This window comes from Choristoneura fumiferana, chromosome 26, assembly GCF_025370935.1.
Source record: "Choristoneura fumiferana chromosome 26, NRCan_CFum_1, whole genome shotgun sequence".
Taxonomy (NCBI): Eukaryota; Metazoa; Arthropoda; class Insecta; order Lepidoptera; family Tortricidae; genus Choristoneura; species Choristoneura fumiferana.
In genome coordinates this window covers 5,412,529-5,439,128 of record NC_133497.1, presented here as the reverse complement: position 1 = coordinate 5,439,128, position 26,600 = coordinate 5,412,529, and the positions used below count along the sequence as shown (strand labels likewise).

Below are 26,600 nucleotides of genomic sequence, written 5' to 3'. Positions count from 1 at the left end.
ATTTAAAATGATTTTTTACCAAAAACTTATTTTAAAGGTGTTAATTAAATAACTGAAAACCCCAACAGCCCTTTTTATGTTTAGTTATGTAGTTAATTGTATTTGTTTTCAATTACCTTTGTTATTTCAAAAATATTCGTATTTTTTTCTAAGTCAGATCTACTTGATTTCTAACGCCACTCGTAATTTGTTCTTGTCAATTGCGCGTCGCAGTTTTAAGAAGAAAATGAAACTGACAGAAAAACGGGCCGAATTGAATTATTATTATTATTTTTCAACCTTTCAGTTTTGACGGCACACTTTTCGTTCATTAAATTTTCACGGCACTCCAGTGAAAAATAGCCAAGTGCGAGTCAGTGGCACGTAGCGGGTTCCGTGCAGTATACCCATAATATGTATAACATAACAGTTTGTGTATGCCGAAGCATGGGTCAGCTGCCTTCCGTGGTAGTTTTAAGTATGCGGCCACCAGGTGTTTGGAACAACTTGCCCCACCTCTACGTCTACCAATGTGCAAACACACATTTAAATTAAAGCTAAGAAGCATCTTTTGAATCAAAAAGAACAACCTGTTGGTGGCGAGTGTTCCAACTACTTGAGGCGTCCCTAATTTTATTTTACTTATTATTGTTGTCTTATTGAATTTATTGCTACTCTTTTATTTACTTTAAATACTCTTTACAAATTTTCACGCATATATTATGTTATTAGGTATTTATAACTCTTATATTTGTCATGATAGTCCATAGTAATATTACTATAATTTATAGTTTTTTCTTTTCCCGCAATAATTACGCGTTTCGGTTACGTGGGTGCACACTCACCGGGTTCAGCTGAAAACCAGCGCTGCAGCTCTTGTTACAGGGCTACGCATATGCTGAGCTGAGTCCTTTTGGCATCACACTACAGCACAATATCTCTTATTTCCTCTCTTCCCTATTTATGTTTTTACTGCTTTTTGTTGTGATGTATGTGTGTTTTCTTGTCAATAAATGTTGTGAGTTTGAGTTTGAGTGAGTTTGATAACAGACAGCGGACGCTTATTAATAGGGTCTCGTTGACACCTTTTAGGTACGAATCGCTCACGCCGCGCGTCAGTTGTTTTCGTAATATTTTCTCATGAAAATAGCTATTCATGATATCAATGCAGCATACATTTCGCAGCAATCGCGGCACACCTGAAGATGCACGCGGCACACGACCGGTTAAAAACGTCCAAACTCGCTAAACATATATTTGGCGCTTGCCACCTATTTTCGAGCGCAGTAGTCTTTCGAATCTGATATGTCCTGATTAGCAAAGCAAAAAAAAAAAAAGTGTACAGAGAATGAATAATATCTCTTTTTACCCGACTGCCCGATGGGTTATGTTTTTTGAAGTGAGTTAAATGGGTTTAATATTCGTTTCGTTGCATTGTTTCTGACCACGACTTTCATGAAATTATTAATGTCTTCTAACTAACAAAAAAAAAAATATGTCATTTGTCTTTTACGAGTAATAAGTAATATTTAACTAGAGAAAAATTAAAACTGCCTCATAACTGTGGGGACGCAGACCGGGACATGTAAAGAAAAAGTAGTAAAGTTAGAAAAAAAGGAACTTTTAATACAAGAATAAGTAGCTTTAAAGGTTTAGTCCTTTAGTAAACACAAAACAACTTTTAACACAGTCATTTATGCCAGCAACCCGTCAGTCGGGTTCTCTGTTCGTAGACGCTTTTCGCTACAAAGCGGAAAATGCACGTTATCAGCTAGCTCTTAGCTTAGTCGTGTTTATTGTAGGTATATTATTATTTACCAAGCCTGCCCCCTACTAAAAAACTATGATTCTTAAACCGGGACAATTTGCTTATCGGCCGGGACACCATGCTTCAAACCGGGACACGTCCCGTCGTACCGGGACGTATAGCAACCCTACTCTATGTCCCACACAAAAACTACTCCGTCACTTTCGGGGACAAAAACAAGACGACGAAAATGTAGACCCGAATGATGTATATTTTCTAGGTATTCGGAGCAAGACGTAAGCATAGCGCAGGCCGCGCTCGCCAACATGCTCGGCGGCGTCGGCTACTTCTACGGCGCCGGCCGCGTGCGCTCCCCCCACACGCGAGAGCCCGTGCCTTACTGGCGCGCGCCGCTCTACACCGCCGTGCCCTCCCGGTATGATCATGATGATGATGATGATTATTATGGTTGTTGGCGACTTGTTGGGACAATAGTAGATTGTATCATGAAGAAGTAAAATTGTGAGCGCAGCGAGAGATTCAAAGTATGCCGCCCGAGTAAAAATATATTGCTTTCGAGTTATTATAATAATAATGTTTATTTCAAATTAAATCCATACACTCTATCCTTTTATATCCTTTTATGAGAAAAATAGTTCCCTGCTGGAAACAGCTCGGCGAAACGAGGATAAACAAATGCAGCGTTTCTATTGGTTTATGGCATACACATTCCTCGCAGACCTGGTTTCTACCAGCAGCAGCCTTACGTCTCCCGTTCTCCACGGATCATGGGAGTGTCGCAACAGAATTTGCCAAGCTTTAATAACTAAGTCCCAAGATGGCGGTGGTGCCATCTAACAATATCAGACCTCCCCTCAAGAGGTCTGCCCTTGACAATAGGGTACGAACATACAAATATGACTTTCTTCCAACAGCTCATTCTTCCCTCGAGGGTTCCTCTGGGACGAGGGTATCCACGGGCTGCTGCTGCAGCGCTGGTCTCCGGAGATCCAGATGGACATCGCGGCGCACTGGCTCGACCTCATCAACGTCGAAGGATGGATCCCAAGGGAACAGATCCTGGTGAGAACCTTAGTTATATGCGTTCCTGGTACTTCAGTTTATGACTGGCCACGTAACGGTGCGTTAACAGTACATTGTGCATTAAGGGCCGTAAAAAGGGGATTACTAACGAGAGTCTTGTGCTTTTCGCATCCACCGCGATCCCGCGATCTTAACCAGGTCGTCGCTCCATTTTGTTGGAGGTCTACCGACAGCTCGTCTCCCGGTCCGCGGACGCCATTTAAGAACCTTTCTCCAGTCGGTTTTTTCCGGTCTGAGTGGAGAGCCTTGGGGGAGGCCTATGTCCATCAGTGGACGTCTTTCGGCTGACTTGATGAACGAGAGTCTATTAATGACTCGAGTTCGTAATCCCCTTACTGCCCGTGATACACACAATGATGTTCTTCACATTGCTAGGAAAAAGATGCAAAAAATAAAATTATTTCGTGTCGAAACACTTCACAGCTCGGCAAGAGAAAGATGCTAAGAAAAAAACTGAATAAAATATGGTTACCCGCCAATACAGAGAGGATACTACGAAATTCTTATACTCGGGTGCCAAGTTCCCGTGTGGTGTCGGGTTAGAATTACACCTCTCCATCTCTTCCGTGGATGTCGTAAGAGGCGACTGAGGATATAGGTTAAGGTATACCGTAGGCGGCGGCGTTTGATAAAATTTAAAACCTAAAATTGCTAAAAGTGGCTCCGAAGCAGTAACGTTTCGTGTGCTTTGCCTACCCCATTTGGGAATACAGGCGTGATGTTTGTGTGTGTGTGGGTGCCAAGGTATCTCGTATGATATCGGTTCTTTTCCTCCCTTGTTGAGCAATCTACTGTTTTATGAATCCACAACTTCTTTCCTCACCAGGAGCGGAGGCGCTCGCTCGGGTCCCGAAAGAGTTCGTAGTCCAAAGCAACGCGGCGGCCAACCCGCCAATGTTGCTGATAACGATAGCGCACCTGGTGCGAGCGAGACCGCAGCTGTTCCAGCCGCACTGGCCGCTGCGCCGCACGCTCTACCGGATGTTCACGCGTCTGCAGGTCTGTGCACACACCTCGCCGCCTAAACACTTGGTTATAGGGAGTGGCGAATGGAACGCCAACTATACAATTCTGAAACTTACTCCGTTTTTAGGGTTCCGGAGCCAAAATGGCAAAACCGGAACCCTTATAGTTTCGCCATCGTCTGTCTGTCTGTCTGTCTGTCCGTCCGCGGCTTTGCTCAGGGACTATCAATGCTAGAAAGCTGTAATTTTGCACGGATATATATGTAAAACTATGCCGACGAAAATGGTACAACAAAAAATTAAAAAAAAAATTTTAGGGTACCCCCTAGACGTAAAGTGGGGGTGTTTTTTTCTCATCCAACCCTATAGTGTGGGGGTATTGTTGGATAGGTCTTTTAAAACCATTAGGGTTTGCTAAGACGATTTTTCGACAAGATATGTTTGCGAAATATCAACTTAAAGTGCAAATTTTCATTAAAATCGAGCGCCCCCCCTTTCTAAAACTAAACCGGTGGTGGAAAATTATTAAAAAATCAGGATGGGTAGTAAGTATATCAACGTTCAAGGAAAACTATAACGGCTAAGTTTTCTTGAGAGTTACTAGTAGTTTATGAGTAAATAGCAGCCTAAGGTATAAAATATACCTAAACTTTGAAGATTCAGTATAAAATACGAAATCCTCAGAAAAATATTACTTAAATTTTTCGTAATGGCTACGGAACCCTATTTTGGGCGTGTCCGACACGCTTTTCGCCGGTTTTTTTTCTATTTTTTTTTTAGGCTTAAGTGCACCTGTGTGACTATGCCAGCGCCAGCCTCATTGGAAGACTCGATGTCCACATTCATCAAACACTCCTATTGCGATGTCCAGATTATCTGACTGCAAAGGAGTACTTGATGAACCTGTAAATTCGTACTGCATCTTCCGATACCGGACAACTCAAAATAATATTCACTGCACCATTGAACAGGTCCAAATCACTCAAACACCTCTCACGGCTATCCTTATCAATACACACACCAAAAAATGTACTAAATCCTCAATCTTATTACAATCCGTGCACATTGGGGATTGAACTACTTTCATCATATTGAAAAATGTATTCAATGGAACATGACCTGACCGCACTCGAAACGCCCACACAAGTCAATCCCTGGGGAGGCTGGCAAAATCAAACCAGGGCACCCGGAAAATTTTGTTCTGTATTGTGTTGTACCAGATACCTTTTGTTCTTGATATCAAATTGAATGACTCTTGCCACATATCTAAGCACTTATTCCTCGCAAGTGTCATCAATGAGGGCTATCGTTTTTTGTCTCACTAGATGGCGCACTGTTGCGTGAGGTTTTTAAGTGTGGCTTTCAAAGTCTGTTATTGCGGGCGTGAAAGCAAAGTTTAGATTAAAATCATATTTAATACACCTTAAAACCGTACCATAAAAATATCGAGCATGCCACAGTGTTCCATAGTCCCCGTTTTGTTCGGAAAAAAGGGAGGACAAAGGTTTCCGAAAGACAAAACTGTCTCAAAACACAGACATTCATTGCCCCGGAACGCATATTTGCCATAATTAATTTCAGATATTGCAAAATATTCACAAAACTATTCTAATTATAAATAAACCCGCGTAGCTCACCCAAAAAACTATGAGATTTGACATTTCGGAGACCTCACGCTACACTAGCGCCTCTAGCGGCGAATTCATACGCGATAGTCCTCATTCCGTACCATATGGTTTACATAGGAGGTTTTTGCAGGTGGTAGGACCTTGTGCATGGTCCGCCCGGATTGCTACCACCATCTTGCTCGCTAATCCTGCCGTGAAGCAGCAGTGCTTGCACTGTTGTGTTTCGGCGTGGAGAGTAAGACAGCCGGTGAAATTACTGGCACTTGAGGATCCCATCTTAGGCCTCTAGGTTGGCAACGCATCTGCAATAACAGGGGTATTGCAGATGTTTATGGGCGGTGGTGATCTCTTACTATCAGGAGACCCACTTGCTTGTTTGCCAACCAGTCAAATAAAAAAAAAAATATATATATATATATAGGCACCCATGCCATCTGCCACTGCCGTTTTAGCCATTCTATCTACTTCCTCATTACCCGCTACTCCAACAACTTAATCCGTTAACATTTGACATTAACATTGACAATTCATTATTTGTATGGGTGAAAAATTTAATTTTATTGAAAAACTTGACTTCATTTAAGTCTCTTCCCACTACACCGTATCATGCCATGACCGTAATAGTACATGGACAGGCGACGGCGACGGTTGACCGTCGACAGCCTTATGAGACTGTCCACTAGCACGTTTTCTAATCAACCGAAATTCGGCTTAAGCTGCCGAATTTCTGTCAAACCGTACGTAAAACGAATTTCGGCCCATCCCTAATTTATTAGTATTTTCGTTTTACCAATAAAACTCCGTGGCTATTTTCTTTTGAGTAGTATATTTGTAAAAACGGAACATTTACCGTATTGCCTCTTAATTTATAGCTATCCTTATGACTCAGATATGACCCATGTTCCAGGCGTGGTACCAGTGGTTCCAGTCCACGCAGAAGGGCGAGGAACCCACCACGTACCGCTGGCGGGGCAGAGACGACGACGGGTTGCAGCTGAATCCTAAAACACTAACTTCTGGACTGGATGACTATCCTAGGTAAAGAAAAATACAGTCGAATTGATTCGTCGAACAGGTTAATTAAATTAATTCGAACAAAACAAAATGTTTTCCATGAGCTCGTGGTAAGTTTCAAATATGATTTCGCACATATATTTAGCTGCAGCTTTAAACCTGGTCACGTGACTCCATTTTGAAGGTGATTTTGAATTTCCCGCGACTCAAAAAAGTAGCGTCAAGGCGCTGCGTCGAGCAGCAGCGACGAGATGGCTTCGCACAGGAATGGTCTTGGTCTTGGAAGCTGATTTCTTAATCTCATTTAGTAGCAGTCGTGGCAGTGGTACAAATAAAAGAAATTTGAGTAAATTAAAATAAAACAAGTAATGTGCGTATAACACAATTAAAACACTCACTATCTATCTTCACGGCACTTACGTCCTTTTGTTGAGAAGTGCAGTTTTTCGGCAATAACTCAAAAACGGTATATCCGATCATGTTGAAACCAATTTTCGTTGAAAGTATTTATTAACCATTACCTTTCCATATTTTTTGGAGAAACGGTTTACAAGATATAGGGGGGGGGCACACAATTTTTGCTACTTTGGGAGCGATTATTTCCGGAAATCTTCACTTAATCAAAAAAGTTTTTGAGAAACCTTACTATCTTTTCAAAAGAGCTGTCGAACTATGTGCCACACGCTGATGCGAGAAAAAATTTTTTTTTTCTATTTCTGTTACGTGTATAGGGGGGCCCCTATAAATATTTATTTTTGTAATTTAACTACAAAACTAAATAGCGGCTTTGACAAGACATCTGTACTCCAAATTTCATTGATATACATCTTGTAGTTTTCGAGTAAAATGCCTGTGACATACGGACGGACGGATAGACAGACAGACAGACAGACGGACTTGACGAAACTATAAGGGTTCCGTTTTTGCCGTTTTGGCTTCGGAACCCTAAAAATGAATAACACTGTTTTTGCCGAAATTGAAGAGATTTTTTTTTCCCAGCGATAAAGCTCAACATTTTCAGCTTTATCGCTATATGTCACGTGACCAGATTTGACGTTGGAAACGAGCGTCGAGCGACTGCATGTGGCCCCACAGTCAAAGTCAAAATATCTTTATTCAATTTAGGCTAAAACAAGCACTTATGAATGTCAAAAAAAAACTACCACCGGTTCGGAAAAAACCTCTGTTATATTTATTATAAAGAATCCGGCAAGAAACTCAAGGAGGTATATTTTTTTAAACAGATTTACAATATTATTAAATGATTAACCATTTTTATGATATGGGTGTAGATAAGCCACGACGAAGCCATGGTGGCCTAGTGGTTTGAAGCCATGGTGGCCTAGTGGTTTGACCTATCGCCTCTCAAGCAGAGGGTCGTGGGTTCGAACCCTGGCTCGCACCTCTGAGTTTTTCGAAATTCATGTGCGGAATTACATTTGAAATTTACCACGAGCTTTGCGGTGAAGGAAAACATCGTGAGGAAACCTGCACAAACCTGCGAAGCGGATTCAATGGTACGTGCGAAGTTCCCAATCCGCACTGGGCCCGCGTGGGAACTATGGCCCAAGCCCTCTTGTTCTGAGAGGAGGCCTGTGCCTAGCAGTGGGACGTGTATAGGCTGGGATGTGTATGTGTGTGTGTGGGTGTAGATAATCTGTTTAATTTGTTCCAGAGCGTCTCACCCGTCCGGTATAGAGCGGCACGTGGACCTGCGCTGCTGGCTGTACGCCGCCGCCGACGCTATGGCGGCCATCGCGGACGTGCTACAACGGGACACGAGCAAGTCAGTACCGGACTGCCGGTTTAAGAATTAAATACCTAACCCACCGTCGGACAGTCGGGTAAATAACCGCCAGATGTGGGAATCACGCACCAAATATTGCGTACGCCTACCACGATTTTTTTAGATAAAATCGGGGCATGCATGATCTAGTGTATATTATTGTAATGAATGCTAATTTTCAAACAGCACTTTTTTGTGATAGTCAGTGGTTATAAAACTACATTATAATCAATCATGCGCAAGCGGTGCACATCCCTAGTGAGAGGGTGGAGGGGAGCGCCAACAGCATCCTGAGGGCATTCGCAGATAGGTTGATGTCAGATCTGAATCATTGTCATATGCATGACTTGTATGTAATGATTTTCTTTATTTTTGTTTGTTTCACTAACACAGGCACTTTAACTAACACCATGTACCTAACATATTAATAAGTAATACTAAAAACTGATGGATCCTAGTGAATAAATAAATTATTATTATTATTATAAAAATACAATCATAATAAGATGTTAGAGCGTCTGTGAGTTTTAGCTTTATATATTTCACTGTGTTTAAATTGCTTTGTACAGCGTTTCTTGATAATCTTCACTCGTTTCCAACTTCAATGCTACAATTGTATTTATGTTTTCACAAGCTGCTTTACACTCATTAGGTATCATCTTTAGAAAAAAAATGAGGCATTTTTCTGTCAAAGATCACCAAATTTAAAAAAACTTTCGAACTACCTCAATCTGAAGTGAATTCGAAAAATGTTAGCCGTTGTGAAAAGAGAATGTAATAAGCTATATGGATAATATCACGCGGTACAGGACAGCGTTAAACGAATTCTGCGCAGACGGAGTCGCGGGCAACAGGTTAGTTACATATAGTCCGGTAACTATTTATAAGTATGAATTTCACTTCCGTTTTGTATTTCCAAATAAGTACAATATAGGGATATTTAAAGGCAGTAATGAAGGTGTGGCCACATGCAAATCGCTCGACGCTCGATCCCAGTGATAAATAACATTTATCACTGGGATCGCGCCTGTATTCCCAAATGGGGCAGTCAGAGCACACGAAACGTTACCGCTTCGGAGCCACTTTTAGCAATTTTAGGTTTTAAGTTTGACAAAAACGGTACAATAGTGACAGGTTTTGCAGGTGGTAGGACCTTGTGCAAGGTCCGCCCGGATTGCTACCACCATCTTGCTCGCTAATCCTGCCGTGAAGCAGCAGTGCAGGAGAGTAAGACAGCCGGTGAAATTACTGGCACTTGAGGTATCACCACCGCCCATAAACATCTGCAATACCCCTGGTGTTGCAGATGTTTATGGGCGGTGGTGATCTCTTACCTTCAGGCGTACCCACTTGCTCGTTTGCCATCCAGTTGAATAAAAAAAAAGGTTGCTAGCCGGTCGCCTACGACAAGATAAGGTATACACCTTAACCTATATCCTCAGTCGCCTCTTACGACATCCACGGAAGAAATGGAGAGGTGTAATTCTAACCCGACACCACAATTAAATTTCCCGCGACTCAAAAAAGCAGCGTCAAGTCGCCGCGTCGAACAGCAGCTCCAAGATGGCTGCTTGCAGGAATGATCTTGGTCTTGGAAGCTAATTTCTTAACCTCCTTTAGTGGCAGTCGCAGCAGTGGTACAAATGAAAGAAATTGGAGTCGATGTAAAAAAAATAACATTGTTTTTTCCGAAATTGAAGAGGTTTTTTTTCCCAGCGATAAAGCTCAGCATTTTCAGCTTTATCGCAATATGTCACGTGACCAGATTTGACGTTGGAAACGAGCGTCGAGCGACTGCATGTGACCGCACCTTTAGGCTGCTATTGAATCACTAAGCTACATCTCAGCATCGCAGATATCTGCCGCATAGATCAATAGTGTGGTGAAATAGGCTCATATAATGTTATTTGTTTGATTCGTAGGTTCGAAGCGACGCGTGACCAGCTGGCCGACGAGGATTTATTGAATCAGTTGCATTGGTCACCCCACACGCACACATACGCGGATTACGGTGAGAATAAATTAATTACACAACCCTGATAATATTATATCAATTATCAAGATAATTATGCTCATTATCAGGCTGGTATATATATGGGATAATTATATCCTGTGTGTACCAGCCTGTTAATAATATGGTTGGAAGTTACCAAGATAACTATGTTTATTCATAACTATCCCATATATACCAGCCTGATAATAATATCAAGGTTGGAAGTTACCAAGATAATTATGTTCATTGATAATTATCCCATATATACCAGCCTGATAATAATATCAAGGTTGGAAGTTACCAAGATAATTATGTTCATTGATAATTATCCCATATATACCAGCCTGATAATAATATCAAGGTTGGAAGTTACCAAGATAATTATGTTTATTGATAACTATCCCATATATACCCGCCTGATAATAATATCAAGGTTGGAAGTTACCAAGATAATTATGTTCATTGATAATTATCCCATATATACCAGCCTGATAGCAATAGCTTAGGGTCGGTATTTCCATGTCGATACTATCCAGGCCGGTAAATACTCTTGATAATGCTAGTTTTCGCTTTTAGTTCAAAACCCTCTGAGTCTATGTATTTGTTTGAGACAGGCCTCCACACGGACGGCGTGCGGTTGGTCCGGCAGCCGGGCCGGCAGGCGGGCGAGGCGGCGCGCGTCGTGCGGAGCGTCACGGCGCCCCCGAGCCGCGGCTCGTCACCTCCGCCATAGGTAACTATATCCAACTGACTCTAGCAAATCTCACTAATATTATAAATGTGAAAGTTTGCGAAGATGTTTGGATGTTTGTTACTCAATCACGCAGTAACAGCTTAACACATTTCGATGAAACTTTTCAAAGTCAAAGTCAAAGTCAAAGTTTTTATTTGCATAAAATGTGGTAAAAATTGGTTCTTAGCATATTAAGTAGTCGCACACATTTTGCCACTTATTGGCACGCAAACAGAGAGGTTAAGTGCTACACTAGGCAGGGCATGCTCTACACAAAAATAATCAGGAAACATATATTACTTAACCATGTCATACTCAATAGAGAATATATAAAAAAGAAATAATAAATTAAAATAGTCGAAACATTCGTCGAAAGGAATACAAATAATAATTAACACAATAACACAAATTACACAATTAGGTACACCATTTTAAATTTGATCAATGTTATTTTTTTTTTCATCAATGAATTGGATTTATACGCAATAATTTTTATTGGATGTCACAATATTCAGATCTTTGTCTATCTGTACGAAATACTAGTACGGACTAGTATTTCGTACAGATAGACAAAGATCTGCATTGAAACATGAGATACTTGATATCTCGGTAATGCGTACCCGTGGGATAATATTTTAAGTTAAAACAAGCATAGAGGGCACTGTCCGGTGACGTACCGTACCTCTGTTCTCAAGATGACGTGTTAACTTCATTTGAATTCAATAGATGGCGTTGTGAGAGCGAACGTTGTCGTTTCAAATTGTAGCCGTAACCTTTTTCAAGCCAAACTCTTAAGACATTTATTTATTGCGTTGCCTGCAATAAGAATCGTCTAAGTAAACGGTTCTCGTTGTATATTTTTTAAAATTCCACGGGCATAATATACATCAGTTCAGTTAAGACGGCATTAAGCTATTTCTAATGCGGGCGAAGCCTCGGGTTAAGGCTAGTAGGGAATATTACGCAAAACTGCGCAGGGGGCCACACTAGCACAAACCGTAAACAAACCGCAATGACAACGTCAGTTCTCTTTATAGTTTGTGGCCATGATGGATCATGGCACATTTATTTGAAACAAAATAACGTAATATTATTATTATTGTTTATTGCAGCGTTTTACATTTTGTTTCGGCAATTAATGTATGTTTCTCTATTTGTGTGAGTGTTTTGGTTTTGTTTAAATCTATATATTTCCAAAAATTTCATTGAAATCAAACTCAAAATCGTAATCTCAAAATTTATTCCCTATTGTTATTCTAGTGGATTGTTAATGTTTCGGTGAATAACGTTTGGCAAACTGTTTCATTTCCGTAATATTAACCGTAAATATTTTAGAATTTTTATAAAACTAATCTACCCTATCTTAAGGGGTTGTACATGATGCCCCTGAAATAAGTCCTGAAATATTTACAATTTTAGAGTTTGCGACATGAAAAGTTGCGAAATGAAACAGGTTGTCAAACGTTACGTTGCGAAAAGGCAGTTCCCGCATTGTTGTATTAGGGCATTTTAATAAATAAATGTACTATGTACACACTGACAAACTTTTGCATTTATAATGTTAAGGATAGTATAATGGTTAAGGGTCGATGGAAGTCCAGTTGTAGAGCAGTGGACGTGGCTTGTCCGCAGGCTACGTGTCGCTGTTCCCGATGCTGCTGCGGGTCCTGAAGCCCGAGAGCGAGAAACTCGGATACATCCTGCGGGACCTGGATAAGCCCGACCTGCTCTGGTCCAAATTCGGCCTGCGGTAAGATGAACTGTTTAAAAAAACTTCACTTATTTATTTAACTGTAATGAATATTAATAATACTGTGTACGATCCCAAATATATAATTTCCCAATTATCAAATTTCTCCGTAACCAAACAATTTTCTCAGATTATTTTTTTATGGTTTCATAGAGCACAATAGGTTAGGTTAGGTTTATTTTATGAGAGTTCCGAAAATAATATGGCTTCGGCGAAATTTGATACTTGGGAAATTAAACATGTGCGAAAAATATTTTGCCCAAAAGGCAAAGAACCTAATGATATACATAAAGTTATTTTTTTTTTTAATAAATAACAAAAAGGTCAGATGAATATGCAGTCAGTCAAAAAAGCCGCCCAGCGTCAAACCAGGACCTATACCACGAAGTGCAAAATTCGAACTTCGTATGTTGCCGTCCCGCTGACGCTTACGTCATTTAATGCGCGAGTGAAAGGGACGGTGCGATACGAACTACGATTTGCGAGATTCGTGGTAGCCCATCTGGTGCAAAGATGCCCAAATAATAAATAATAATAATAATAAATATCATGGGACACTTGACACCAATTGACCTAGTCCCAAACTAAGCAAAGCTTGCACTATGGATTCTAGGCAACGGATAAACATACTTATAGAGATAAATACATACTCAAATACATATTAAACATCCAAGACCTGAGAACAAAGATTCGTATTATTAATACAAATATCTGCCCCGGCCGGGAATCGCACCCGGGACCTCAAACTTCGTAGTCAGGTTCTCTAACCGCTTGGCCATCCGGTCGTCAAATAACTTGCCGCGTTGCCCCGTTGAACCGGGGGGTGGTAAGAATGGTCAAAATTGGTGTCACATACTTTATGGATGGCCCCTTACGTCTATACACTACAGAAAAACTACGAACACAAAAATTTAAAATAATTTTTCAAACTTTCCAGTTCGCTGTCAAAATCGTCCCCCCTTTATATGAAGCGCAATACGGAGCACGACCCCCCCTACTGGCGCGGCCAGGTGTGGGTCAACATCAACTATCTCGCTCTCTCCGCGCTGCGGCACTATTCGCGCGCGGGCGGCCCGCACGCCGCTAGAGCGGGACAGCTGCATGACAGGCTGAGAGAGAATATTGTCCGTAAGTACATTATTATAAGGGTTTTTCGCTAAAGAGCTCCCTTACTGAACACACACATCCAAACATGTACCCACGCAAACACACACATTCACACACACACGACATGTACTCTTGGGCTTATATAATAACTAACAATTATTCATAACTATCTACTATTTTTTATACCTGTATTGTATGTTAAAATAGTTTATTGCACTTCAAGTATTTTGATATATTTTTGCCTGTAAATTTGTAATTGTCATTTTAAGGGTCCTTGGGGTGAGAGTAGGTACCCCCTAGTTCAGACTCCAGTCTCTCGCAAAGGATTCTTCATGTTTGAAACTTGCGTAAACAAACTTTTGTGAAAATGTATCTAATGTGGTCCTTTGTGAGTTGATAAATAAATATATTTTAATTTTTTAATTCACTTTTTACTGTATGTATGTATGTAAACTCTTTATTGTACAAAAGAAAATTAACAAAATACAATTGACAAACTTTAAGATACTTGTACAAAGGCGGACTTATCCCTTTAAGGGATCTCTACCAGTCACACTTTGAGTGGATGAGAGGAGAGGAGCAATACGTTAAACCGACAAAGAGTGAGTTTAAGAGTTAAAATAGTGGAAGCTACTATACAGTGCTTTAAACAATATAATACATAAACTACTATATATATGACCATAATACATATAATATAGAAGCATATTAAACAAAGGAATGTTCTCAAATATTTAAGGAGAAGGTGTAAGCCACATTCTTCTCAAGCCTTCCCTGAAAGATCCCACGGTGGGAGATTGCCTGATGGAGGTCGGTAGCCGATTCCACAGCCTGGCAGATTGCACTGTGAAGGATTTAGAGTATGTTTTCTGTCTCGTAACTCAGGAGACATCGTGATACACTTTGCTAGAAAAATGTTTGCAATTAATACTAGTAGCATGCTTAGGAGACGAGTCACGAAGGAATGAGGGCTATCGCGAATGAATTCGCCGCTAGAGGCGCTAGTGTAGCGTGAGGTCTCCGAAATGTCAAATCTCATAGTTTTTGGGTGAGCTACGCGGGTTTATTTATAATTAGAATATTTTTGTGAATATTTTCCAATATCTGAAATTAATTATGGCAAATATGCGTTCCGGGCCAATGAATGTCTGTGTTTTGAGACAGTTTTGTCTTTCGGACACTCCCTTTTTTCCGAACAAAACGGGGTCTATGCAGCAATGTGACATGCTCGATATTTTTGTGGTACGGTTTTAAGGTGTATTGAATATGATTTTAATCTAAACTTTGTTTTCACGCCCGTAATAACAGACTTTGAAAGCCATACTTAAAACAGCAACAGTGCGCCATCTAGTGAGACAAAAAACGATAGCCATATATAAAATCATACTTTTACTAAGTAACTCAGGAGACGTTACCGTGGCATAGAGACTTAGTTCAACAAACTGTCTCACGTTGACTTACTGAAACAGTATTTGCTGTCAAAACTTATTGTTAAGAGTTTAGTCAATTGTTGTCAACTGTCTCAAGCTGTCAAATTATAATAATTTAACTTTTTCTAATAAGGAGGATGTTATGAATAGGTAACGTCACTATTGCGATGTCACATCACTAGCCAAGATGGCGTCCTAACCACGGCTAACTCTCATATTGTAATACTTTAGAATATAACTAGCCGTTGCCCGCGACTCCGTCCACGGAGAATTCGGTTATCGCTATCCCGCGGGAACTTTGTAATTTTCCGGGATAAAAACTATCCTATGTCCTTTCCCGGGACTCTAACTATCTGTATTTTTTTTATTTTTTTTTATTTGACTGGATTGCAAACGAGCAAATGGGTCTCCTGATGGTAAGAGATCACCACCGCCCATAAACATCTGCAACACCAGGGGTATTGCAGACGCGTTGCCAACCTAGAGGCCTAAGATGGGATACCTCACGTGCCAGTAATTTCACCGGCTGTCTTACTCTCCACGCCGAAACACAACAGTGCAAGCACTGCTGCTTCACGGCAGGATTAGCGAGCAAGCTGCAAGCTGCCAAGCTGTATACCGAATTTCATCTAAACTGGTTCAGCGGTTCAGACGTGATGAAGTAACAAACAAACAAACAGATTTACAAACTTTCGCATTTATAATATTATAGGTAGAGTCATACACGATGACGCGTGCCGTGGTTCTTATTCATCATCATCCCAGCCTATATACGTCCCACTGCTGGGCACAGGCCTCCTCTCAGAACAAGAGGGCTTGGGCCATAGTTCCCACGCCCAGTGCGGATTGGGAACTTCGCAGGTTGTGCAGGTATCCTCATAATGTTTTCCTTCACCGCAATGCTCGTGGTAAATTTCAAATGTAATGTTCCAAATGTGTGGTTCTTATTACAATGTCATTAATGTCTAATTTTGACAAAATCACGCGTCTTCGTAGATGGCACTAGGTATAGTGGGATAATAAAACCAAGTCTAAGTGAAGTTCAGTATTCATTTATCACTACACCAACCAAAACACACTGGTTAAGTTGTGAAAAGTTAACTATTTGTATATGATTAAAGGTCAACATTTATATACAAACTGGCGATTAAATACTATAAATAATGTACATAATATTTCTTGAGTTAACAATATTATGAACGTACGGCGTTTCTTGCAGTATGTTGACCTCTGCCTCTTTAGGTATTTTATAGGAAGACGTTTCTGTTTTTAGCAAAATAGGATAAGGTTTTCAAATTATGATATGAAAAATACCAAAATGAATCCCGTTAATTAATATTTTTTACTAGCCGTTTCCGTCCGCGTAGAATTAATTTATCCCGCGGGAATAAAAACCAGGGATGTGACGGGTGTAGTTTTATCGGAACCGAAAGCGGAACCAGCTGTTTTCAATTTAGTTAATCGGAACCGGGAACGGAATCGGAACCGGAGCCTGAGTTAAGTGGACGAGGTTAGTGTAGCACGTGGCAAGCGGGGCGATGAGCGAATGGCTGGTATAAACCCGTTTGTTTTTGATGTACGCCGTTCAAGTTCGGCCGCCGCGTCAAGCATTGACATCCGATATAACTTCCGATTCAAAAGTAACGGAACCGGAACGGATGTGTAAAACCAAACGGAAACGGAATCGGAGCTGCGTAACATCCCTGATAAAAACTATCCTATGTCCTTCTCCGGGCTCAGATCAAATAAAAAGTAAAGATGGAGCTCGGTGAACAGCAGAGTGAGGCCGGTTTTATAAACATGTGTGCGTAGGCAGGTGTTGCCATAATAATTCTTAGTACCCCGATATTATAAAAAATATCGTTACCGTAAATAACGTTTTAAGCCATGCTAATAAAAAATAGAATAAAAAAAAGATTGTATTACATAGACGGCTTTTACCCAATAATAGGGTAACTACAATATTATAATGGCAACACTAGTGTTGACGTTTTGTGTTCCAAGCAAAATTATTTCGATTTTTATTGAAAATATTGGTTTTCGAGTTTACTTACGTGTGAAAAATGATTCCATCCTGCTTTTTATTTTTGGGCGAATAGTTTTTACACCGTTTCACTACGCAATTTGGCATTATTAGTGATATTAGTCGAAGTTAAAAATACGTTGTGCTCCACGGGAATGCGTTGCTCAAGTAATAAGGTTTTGGTGTAGTTTGGTCGCAAGTGTGTGCGTGCCACTGTGTAAGCACACGGATTGGTGTAGTTTGACCGGCCTCACTTCGTTGTTGGCAGCGCCCTATCTTTACTTTTTATTTGATCTGAGTCTCCGGGACTCAAATTCGCGATTTACCAATGCACACTGCGGGTGTACAAACCTTTGAGGCAGCCGACGTCGCATTCGGCACGCAGCTTTGTAGGTACCATCAGCCGAATAATGTGGTCTATCGTTTGCACGTCATTTTTTTTTAATACCACGTCGGTGGCTAACAGGCATGCGGCCCGCCTGACGTTAAGCAATTACCGCCGCCTAGGAACGCTTGCAACACCCGAAGCGCGTTGCCGACCCTGCATAAACCTTTTTATACCCCTTTTGAAGACCTCCATGCTGTAACTCGCTGGGTAAACCGCGACAGGAAGTTCATTCCACAATATATGTATGTGTTCTATGGAGAAAACTACACTACAGCACAATGTCTCTTATTTTCCTCTCTTCTCCTATTTATGTTTTTACTGTGTTTTTGTTTGTGATGTGGTGTGTTTTTCTTGTCAATAAATGTAGTGAGTTTGAGTTTGAGTTTGAAAACAATAATGCCAATAGAGGTGTCTGTCAACTTGAAAGTTGGACTTTAGCGACCATATACATGTGATAGGAACTTGTTTAAAAATTGATAGACCACTTATTTGGTTTGGTTGGTGGTTATCTATTCTGTGCGTCGACGGGAAGATCGTAGCCTAGTAGGCGACTATTTAATTATGCTAGAAAACTAAGTATTTGTCAGAATTTACTCTTAATTTATCTGTAAGTAATATTGAAAATACAAACTGAAATATAGATGCACAGAAAAAACAGAAAAATAAGACCATCACTGGGAATCGAACCCAGGTCCTCGGTAATCCGTACCGCGTGCTACCATTAGTGACCATTAGTGGTGTAGCGGTATAGCACGCGGTACGGATTACCGAGGACCTGGGTTCGATTTCCAGTGATGGTCTTATTTTTCTGTTTTATCTGTGCATCTATATTTCAGTTTGTATTTTCAATTTAGGTTTTACGGGATGACCGTAAAAGTAAAAATTTGGAATTTCAATAAAAAATACAAAAAGATTCCAAAAAACCAATCTTGTAAGTAATATTTTTTTTTGCTTTACAGCCCTATTCTAAGCCATTGGTTACGAACGAATAATAAGTCAGGAATTGTAACTGCGTTATAAAAATGGAAACTGTGTCCTAAGTGTGTCCTGCGTAAAGGTGCCCATGCGCGTCATTAATTTTTGACTGTCATTTATTTTGCAAGTTTAGTGAGTTCACGTCAAATTTTCGCATTTTTGATTGTGAACAGCCCTAAATTATCATGCCAACGTGTGTTATGAAGTGGTGCGGGAACAATGCAAAATTAAAATGTCCTGGGATACTTTCCGCTCGTAAGTAGTCGTAAAATAATTTTCAAATACATTATCAGTTGGTCTGAGATGGTCAGTATTATGCAAAATCAAGTCTGTGGTCTATGGCTCACATAATGTAAATGACCATTCCTCACCCCTCACTTTCTTCTTTCCTGTATCGCCCAAACAATAGGTACAAACAATCTTTATATTTTTCAAGATTTTTAGTGTGAATAATATAAGATACAATAGTTTAATGTTAACTACTCATCACCTTTTACGAAAGTTTCTGATGCAGAGACGTTCATTATTCAAGAGTCCTGGTGCTTCACAACCCGTTCCATTTCACCATATGCATTACGAGAAGCATTGAAACGTTAGATGTAAGAAGTGATCCGTCTGAACGTCAGTCAGGTTGTCATCTGACATTGCATCACGCGAGCCAACCAATCCCTGCCTTGTTTCTGAATTTTAACCAATCAACAAGCACGTCTATTTGTAACCTTGAAATTGATTCGTATTTGAATCATAAGTCGTTTTGGTTTTAGGTATGGCCACTTTTTGTGTGGAATTTGTTCTGAGTTACGCTTCCTGACTTATTATTTGTTCGTAGGCCATTGGGGCTGAATAATAACGACCTTCGCGCGCAGCGCTAGAGTTCAATGTTGATTTTTTTTATTCGACTGGATGGCAAACGAGCAAGTGGGTCTCCTGATGGTAAGAGATCACCACCGCCCATAAACATCTGCAACACCAGGGGTATTGCAGATGCGTTGCCAACCTAGGGGCCTAAGATGGGATACCTCAAGTGCCAGTAATTTCACCGGCTGTCTTACTCTCCACGCCGAAACACAACAGTGCAAGCACTGCTGCTTCACGGCAGGCTTAGCGAGCAAGATGGTGGTAGCAATACGGGCGGACCCTGCACAAGGTCCTACCACCTGCTGCTTGGTGGTGCGTGGTGATTTTGCTTATAAAAATTCCGTAGGCATATGAAATGGCGACTGTCGTCAACATCAAAAAAAGAGAACCTTCTTTACTTGTACTATTATCTATTCTGTGTTGGTACTGACTCTTATCTTTATGTTCTCAGTTAAAAAACATGGAGTGACTAATTAAGCAAAAACAGAAACACGTCATCATTTCTACAGATAATTTAATAAGCAGAACACTTGAAACTGTTAATAAAATCATTCCATACAGAATTAAACTTGTTCAAAGCAGTCTTCTTAGCATCGATTTCAAGTGCGCTATATTCTAAAGAGTTCAAAATAAGCTGTTTCAATAGTCGCAAATCCGAGGATTTACTGGCCACACCCACAAACGCCACATAAAAGTCCTCGGATATCAAATCCGCGTCCCAAGCACCAGGGTCGTCACTGGACAAAACGACAGGCAGACCCTGAGCTAGGAACAATGCCAGTGGGTGATTACGAACGTCTCGCACTAAAGACAACACGGTGTTCGATATTACATTCACCTCCAAAGCTATATCACGTTTCAGTACTTCCTTTATCAACAACGGATGTTTTGCCAAAGCGTACGCGTGCCCCAATCTCTTGGCGCCCAAAAGAATGGCGTCTACTAAATTCCCATCTGTCGACGTACCATACCAGTCGGTTTCACCAGCGTGGAAGAAATACGTCAAATTTTCCGCAGCGGCGGTTAATTCATCTGCAAACTCTATCAAAGGCTTTCCCTTGTCCTCTTGGCCGACCAAATCGAAACCGGCGAAAATGTCAGGCATTTCTGCTTTTATTCTCAAAGCCAATTCGAGATATTCGGCCACTGACTTCTTGTCTGTATTCCTAAACGGAGAGTAAATCAGTTTTGCTCCAGTAAAGTCTGGGTAATCTTTCATGAATTTGTTTAAAGACTTTTTGTAAACCTTGGCGGTGATAAGGGGGTCGTAAGTCGTCCCGTCTAGGTCGTACAGTTTAGGCATAGTGCTTCTCACTTCAATATACATAATGTTCTGTTCTCTGAAAGCTTTGAGAGCGTCATAGAAATATTCTTCCCATACCGGTCTGTAGGTAAGCATCGAGCCAACTGTAATTAAATAATTCATGAACGCCTCCCAAGTATTTTTAATGGTGGGGTACACTTTGGCCGGGTCATCCACTACTAATGTAAAGTGTTTTCTCAATTCAGCATCGAAGTTTGTCACGTTGCCCGACAATCGCCGCGCTTCACTCATCAATTGCCAATGTCTGGAGCAGGGGTCAGTCGGCATTTTATCCGAGAACTTGAACTGAACCTTGTCTTTTGCAAAACAAACATAAAGATGATCCATGTAGGTTATGTTCATTAAATAATCAGGCCCCAGAATGGTGACGTCGTGTAAATGCAACGCAGCACCTTTAGGTAAATCTTTGATTATTTTGTAAACTTTTGATGTGTGGATGTTTGTTTTGTATTTGAAGAAGTGGTAAGTAAAGTTGAAGTGTTCTGGGTTGGTGAACGCGAAGTTTATTTCGTTTAATTTGTGGTGCATTAGACAGTTGTTAACTTTTGTTTCTGGTTCTGTTAGGGTGATGGTTCCGCCGAGAGCTAGTAGTTCTTCATCGTGGAGGATCCTGGCTCGGTTGGATGCGTGAGAGTCCGAGCTGAGAGCGTAACACTGATAGAGCAGTAGGGGTAGAAGAGTGATGAAAGAGCGCATGTTGAAAGGTTACAGAGCGCGTGTGCACTGACGTATCGCCCGAACGCCGAATGGAGACTGAGTTGAGAAGGAAACGCTGGCGCAATGAGCACGCTCACGATCACAAATATTAATAACGTAGTAGTCCGTGAGCTCCTAAAAAAAACCGGCCGCGCGAAGGTTTCCGTACCATTATCTATGCAACATTTAGACATTAGCAAAAAAATGGAAAAAAAAATCTATAATCTATATAAATTTAAACCGATTATGCAACTAAAGATTCTATGAATATTTCAAGCGTATACCTGTTGCCGTTATTAATATCACGCAAAAAACGGCAAAAAAAAACACATTTGTTGTATGGGAGCCCCCCTTTAAATATTTATTTTATTCTGCTTTTAGTATTTGTTGTTATAGCGGCCACGTAATACATAATCTGTGAAAATTTCAAGTGTCTAACTATTACGACTTAAGCGATAGAGCCCTGTTACAGACGGACGGACAGACAGACAGACGGCGGAGTCTCAGTAATAGGGTTCCGTTGGCACCCTTTGTTCGTTATACGGTACGGAATCCTAAAAACCTTCGGATTTTAGAAGCGTACTTCGGGTATTGACGATGACACGCGATCGTGACATGCAGTTCTGAGGGTCTACTACGAAATTCGAAGTTCGTATCGTACCGTCCCTCTCACTCTCGTTTTAAATAATATAAGCGACAGCGGGACGGCAAGATACGAAGTTAAAATTTTTCACTCGTAGTACAGGGCCTGCAGGGCTACTACGACTCGAAGTTCGTGTCGTGCGGTCCCTCTGACACTTATACTATTTAATACGAGAGCGAGAGGGACGGTACGATACGAACTTCAAGTTTCGAGTTTCGTAGTAGCCCTGCTGTTCTGTTATCAAATTGCAAAACTATTCGAAGTTACCGTAAAAAGTTATGTAATTAATAACCATCAGTACAAAATAAACCTTACTGTAATAATATTAAGATTATTTATCTTTTTTTATTTTCAATATAATATGACTTTTTGTCATGATTCAAATAAAACAAAATCAGCATATTCAAATTCTTCCATCGTTCATTTAGTTAGGGCGACTCCGCACTGCGAATTTTCACCGCGCGAATTATATTCCGTGATTTACATAATTCTTTGCGATTTTTTTACCGCCAGTGCGGATACTCGATTTCGAGAAAGAAACCGCGCGAAAAAAAATCGCAGTGGACAGGGCCTAAATACCCCGCCTTCACACACTACTTGTTTGAAAGTATATGAAGCTGTTACACCCACCTGTGGATTCTTTTAGAAACTACATTTATACGGGATGGCTCATTTAGATCGGTCAGTATGGGAAAGTCTGAAACTATCAGACATACGAAGATCTGTTCTTAGGAACCATGTCATCGATTTTAGTAAGAGGAAAAACTGCATTCAAACATTAAAAAAAACCTGTACTCAGCTTGGGAATCGAACCCAGACGTTTTGAACTAACATTATTAAAGAATATTAAATACAATTAATTTTAATCATGTTTCACAGTAACATTTATTGCTTATTACACTACCGATATCGAAATAGAAATAATGTACGTTTTATTTTTCAAAACGACCAGGTTCGATTCCCTGAGTACAAGTGTTTTTTTTTAAATGTATGAATGCAGTTTTTCTTGTTATTAAGAACAGATCTTTGCTGTATTAAGTTGCAGAATTTCCCATACTGACCGATCTAAATGAGGCAACCTGTATATGATAGTTTTTTATTTAAAAGTACCTGTCAATGGGAAAGACATGCCTGGAGGCGGTTAGAACATTAAAAAATAGTACATTATTGCCGACGCTGGGATGATGATGAATGCTATTTTAGCCCCTCCTTTATAACATTTTATATTCGTTAAACCCTAAATCGTATTCCAGGCAACCTCCTGTCGGAGTACCGTCGCACGGGCTACTTCTGGGAGCAGTACTCGGGCGAGGACGGTGCAGGCGCCGGCTGCCGGCCCTTCACCGGTTGGACCGGCCTGTTACCGCTGCTCATGGCCGGCGAGTACTAGCGTTGATGGTGACCCTGCAGTGGTGCGAAACTGGTAGACAGGTTTAGGGTTTTTTTTTAACCTGTTCACCGCCACAAAACAAACGAAGTGACGTGCTCTGTACGCCACAGGAAAACCGTTCCATTGCAGAAGGATTCATTTCAAGTTGAGTGTTGGTCATGTATAGACCGTGGCGTGTTAGGCATCCCATTGGCTGTCATGACTGGCGGTGAAGAGGTTAAATAAAACGAAATAGAGTTTATTTATCATAAGTGGGTATACAATACAATGGTCTCAATTTAAAATAGATTATAATAAGATCGCCACTCAGCGCAACGAAGTGGCGTGCTAATTTCAATTTGAATTAAAAAATATATATTTGAGTTGATAGTTGATATACAAGCTCTTGATCTGTTTTTTTTAGTCTACCCGTGATCATGTAGTATTCGAAGTAGCAAATACTTCTAATAATTGTAAAATATTAGTTTACTACAAATTCCGACATTTACATTTCAAGTAACTACTATGTAACGTAATTCGCTACGTAATCTAGATTCCAAAATAAAAGATACTTACATAAATATTATATACTTATGGTGAATTTTTTGATTGTGATTTATGTAAATGTAAATTTTTCAATTATTATTTATTATCTTGCAATAAGTTACGGTTGATAATAATTAGGTACAACCAGGCAGCTTGTCCGTCTGTTGGGTGCTTAACGACGTTACAAGCTTGTTTTGTCAGTGCCTATATCTGTTCGCCGAGAGTTGTATATAAATATGCTACGTCTCGGAATAGTAACTGCCGCAAACGGCATTCAATTTCGTGGTAAGAAACCCGCAGCTGTTGTCAAACTTCCGGCCGGGTGGACGAGCGGAAAAGACGACCATATTGCAATTCCGTTCTGGAATGCGCTTTGAGTGTGTCGTTTAGGTATTGGCGTGTTTTCTGTTTTATGCAGTTGTTTTAATTTTTTTTTATATCTGTAAATATAAAAAGCGGGCCGCATTAATTATAAGTTATTTTATCTTTTTTAAACGAACTCTCGACGAAAAGATTTGAACAAAACCAAAGTTCATGGTTACAGATAAAGACAAAATAATGTTAAACTAACGGAAGGTTATCAAGAGTTTAGAATAAGGTATTTTTTTAAATTGAATTTAAATTGCATTGCACCGTTTTCATCACGATATTTTCCTTTATAGTAAAGCTCGTGGTAAATTTCAAATGTAATTTCGGACAGAAAAAATATTACTTATTGTTATTAATAGCAAGAGAGGCAAAAAAGCAGCGACATCATGCTGGAAGGATACACATGGTAACATTTCTATTCCTATTATTATAAGTTCTTCGGACGCCCTCCCCGTCTTTCCCGATGTTATTTTTTTTCGAAATCTTTGAAATTTAATATTTCTTTTATTATTATTTCGCATTGTTTTTTTTTCTAACATCGATATTAAGTTTTTTTTAATATCGATATTACAGCACTGGTGTAACTGTGGCAACATTTGTGTGTAATGAACTTTTAAGTTGGTTCGTCTTATCTGGACTCGAGTATAGTGGACACCTAGTTTTTCTTTTGTCAATCAAACAAAAAAATACAAAGATAAAGCGCTTCAATATCCTGGAGCGAGAGCCCGTGACGTCACTCTAAAGTAAAAAGACGTGTGTGTGGGTGTGTGACGTCATACGGAACTTTAACCGGTTGAATGTCCATATTTGTTGTCTGTTTTACAAAAGAAAACATGTGTCCGATATTCTTTAAAAATGAGGGTTTTCACAGAGAAAGGGGGAAGGGGGAGAGGGTTTTGAGAGGGGGGGGGGGGTTAATATCGCTAGATGGCGTTAGTATCGTGAGGTCCGTTTGACGTTTGCTTGCGATTGGCTCATTTAGTTATTTAACCAATCACGAGCAAACGTCAAATGGATCACGACACTAACGCCATCTAGCGATGTTAAGCCGCTGTGAAAACCCTCATTGACCTGATGGACTAATTACCTATATATTTTTAAGAATCTTACCCATTGTTAAATTTTTAAAGGAACGCTATTATAGTACTGGATTGTAGATCGCAATGGTAGAAAAATCGCCAAATGCGTGCAGAATACGGTCGGACTCCCGTGTCTGGCCAAACTATCTCTTACATTTCTATTGGAGATTGGATTTTATATTTAATTATTTTTACGTAGGAAGGCTCTAATAAATTCCGTTTATGTGTGTATATTGTGTAAATATGAATAAATTGTTACCAAATAATATTGTTGTTTATTTTATTGTCAGTTTTTTTGTTCAAGCAGGCCCCTGCACAAAAATTACAAGAGCTACAGCAATATTATCAACGTAATTGTTATCTTTCTCATACAAAATTGTGACAATTATGTACATATAGCTTATTTTGAGAGTAAAGAAATGATTTTGCGGTGAACAGCGGGCGAAAACTCTACAGAACTTATCTGCCGCTATCAATCAAAAACACGAAACATCATAACAAAAAAAAACAGAGTTCGAAACGGGTCAGAAACGGGGGTGAGATGCATTAACACAGATTAATGAGGGCTATCGCGTATGAATTCGCCGCTAGAACAGTGGCGGATTTATGTTTTTTATGAGTGTAGGCCACTTTATATACGCCGCCCTATGTAACTTTCTAAAATAATTTTCTCGTTGAAATCTGCCGCCCCTAGGCCGCGGCCTATACGGCCTATTGACAAATCCAGGACTGCGCTAGAGGCGCTAGTGTAGCGAGAGGTCTCCGAAATGTCAAACGTCACTGTTTTTGAGTGAGCTACGCGGGTTTATTTATAATTAGAATAATTTTGTGAATATTTCGCAATATCTGAAATTAATTATGGCAAATATGCGTAACGAGGCAATGAATGTCTGTGTTTTGAGACAGTTTTGTTTTCGGAAACCTTTCTCCTCCCTTTTTTTACAAGCTTTTATTTAGTTTTACCTGTCCCGTTGTCTGTCTGTCTGTCTGTAGTCAAATTTTGCAAGTTCGACCAACTCCCAGTAGTCGGATTGACTTGAAATTTGGCATCCTTATGTAAATCACTTGACAATACAATAATCTAGTAGTGACAT

General features: G+C 40.2%; 2 protein-coding genes across 2 annotated transcripts in view; one reads left to right on the top strand and one right to left on the bottom strand.

Annotated features, from left to right (window-relative positions):
- Window positions 1–25,313, top strand: part of GCS1 (mannosyl-oligosaccharide glucosidase) — a 31,842-nt gene extending 6,529 nt beyond the window's left edge. Inside the window, 11 exon segments of the mRNA XM_074107790.1 lie at window positions 2,007–2,162; window positions 2,662–2,837; window positions 3,657–3,829; window positions 6,331–6,461; window positions 8,113–8,223; window positions 10,146–10,234; window positions 10,831–10,920; window positions 10,923–10,949; window positions 12,582–12,699; window positions 13,637–13,827; window positions 23,397–25,313. Coding sequence (XP_073963891.1) covers window positions 2,007–2,162; window positions 2,662–2,837; window positions 3,657–3,829; window positions 6,331–6,461; window positions 8,113–8,223; window positions 10,146–10,234; window positions 10,831–10,920; window positions 10,923–10,949; window positions 12,582–12,699; window positions 13,637–13,827; window positions 23,397–23,533 — 1,399 coding nt within the window. The 3' untranslated portion in view covers window positions 23,534–25,313.
- LOC141442854 (adenosine deaminase-like) lies at window positions 19,546–21,821 on the bottom strand. The gene has a single exon (XM_074107999.1). It carries the CDS (start codon window positions 21,498–21,500, stop codon window positions 19,995–19,997), a length of 1,506 nt encoding a protein of 501 aa, XP_073964100.1. The 5' UTR covers window positions 21,501–21,821; the 3' UTR covers window positions 19,546–19,994.
- Window positions 25,314–26,600: the final 1,287 nt, after the last annotated feature.

Bases quoted from the DNA above. Each gene is read 5' to 3' on its own strand.
- LOC141442854 (XM_074107999.1), bottom strand. From the start codon at position 21,500: ATGCGCTCTTTCATCACTCTTCTACCCCTACTGCTCTATCAGTGTTAC.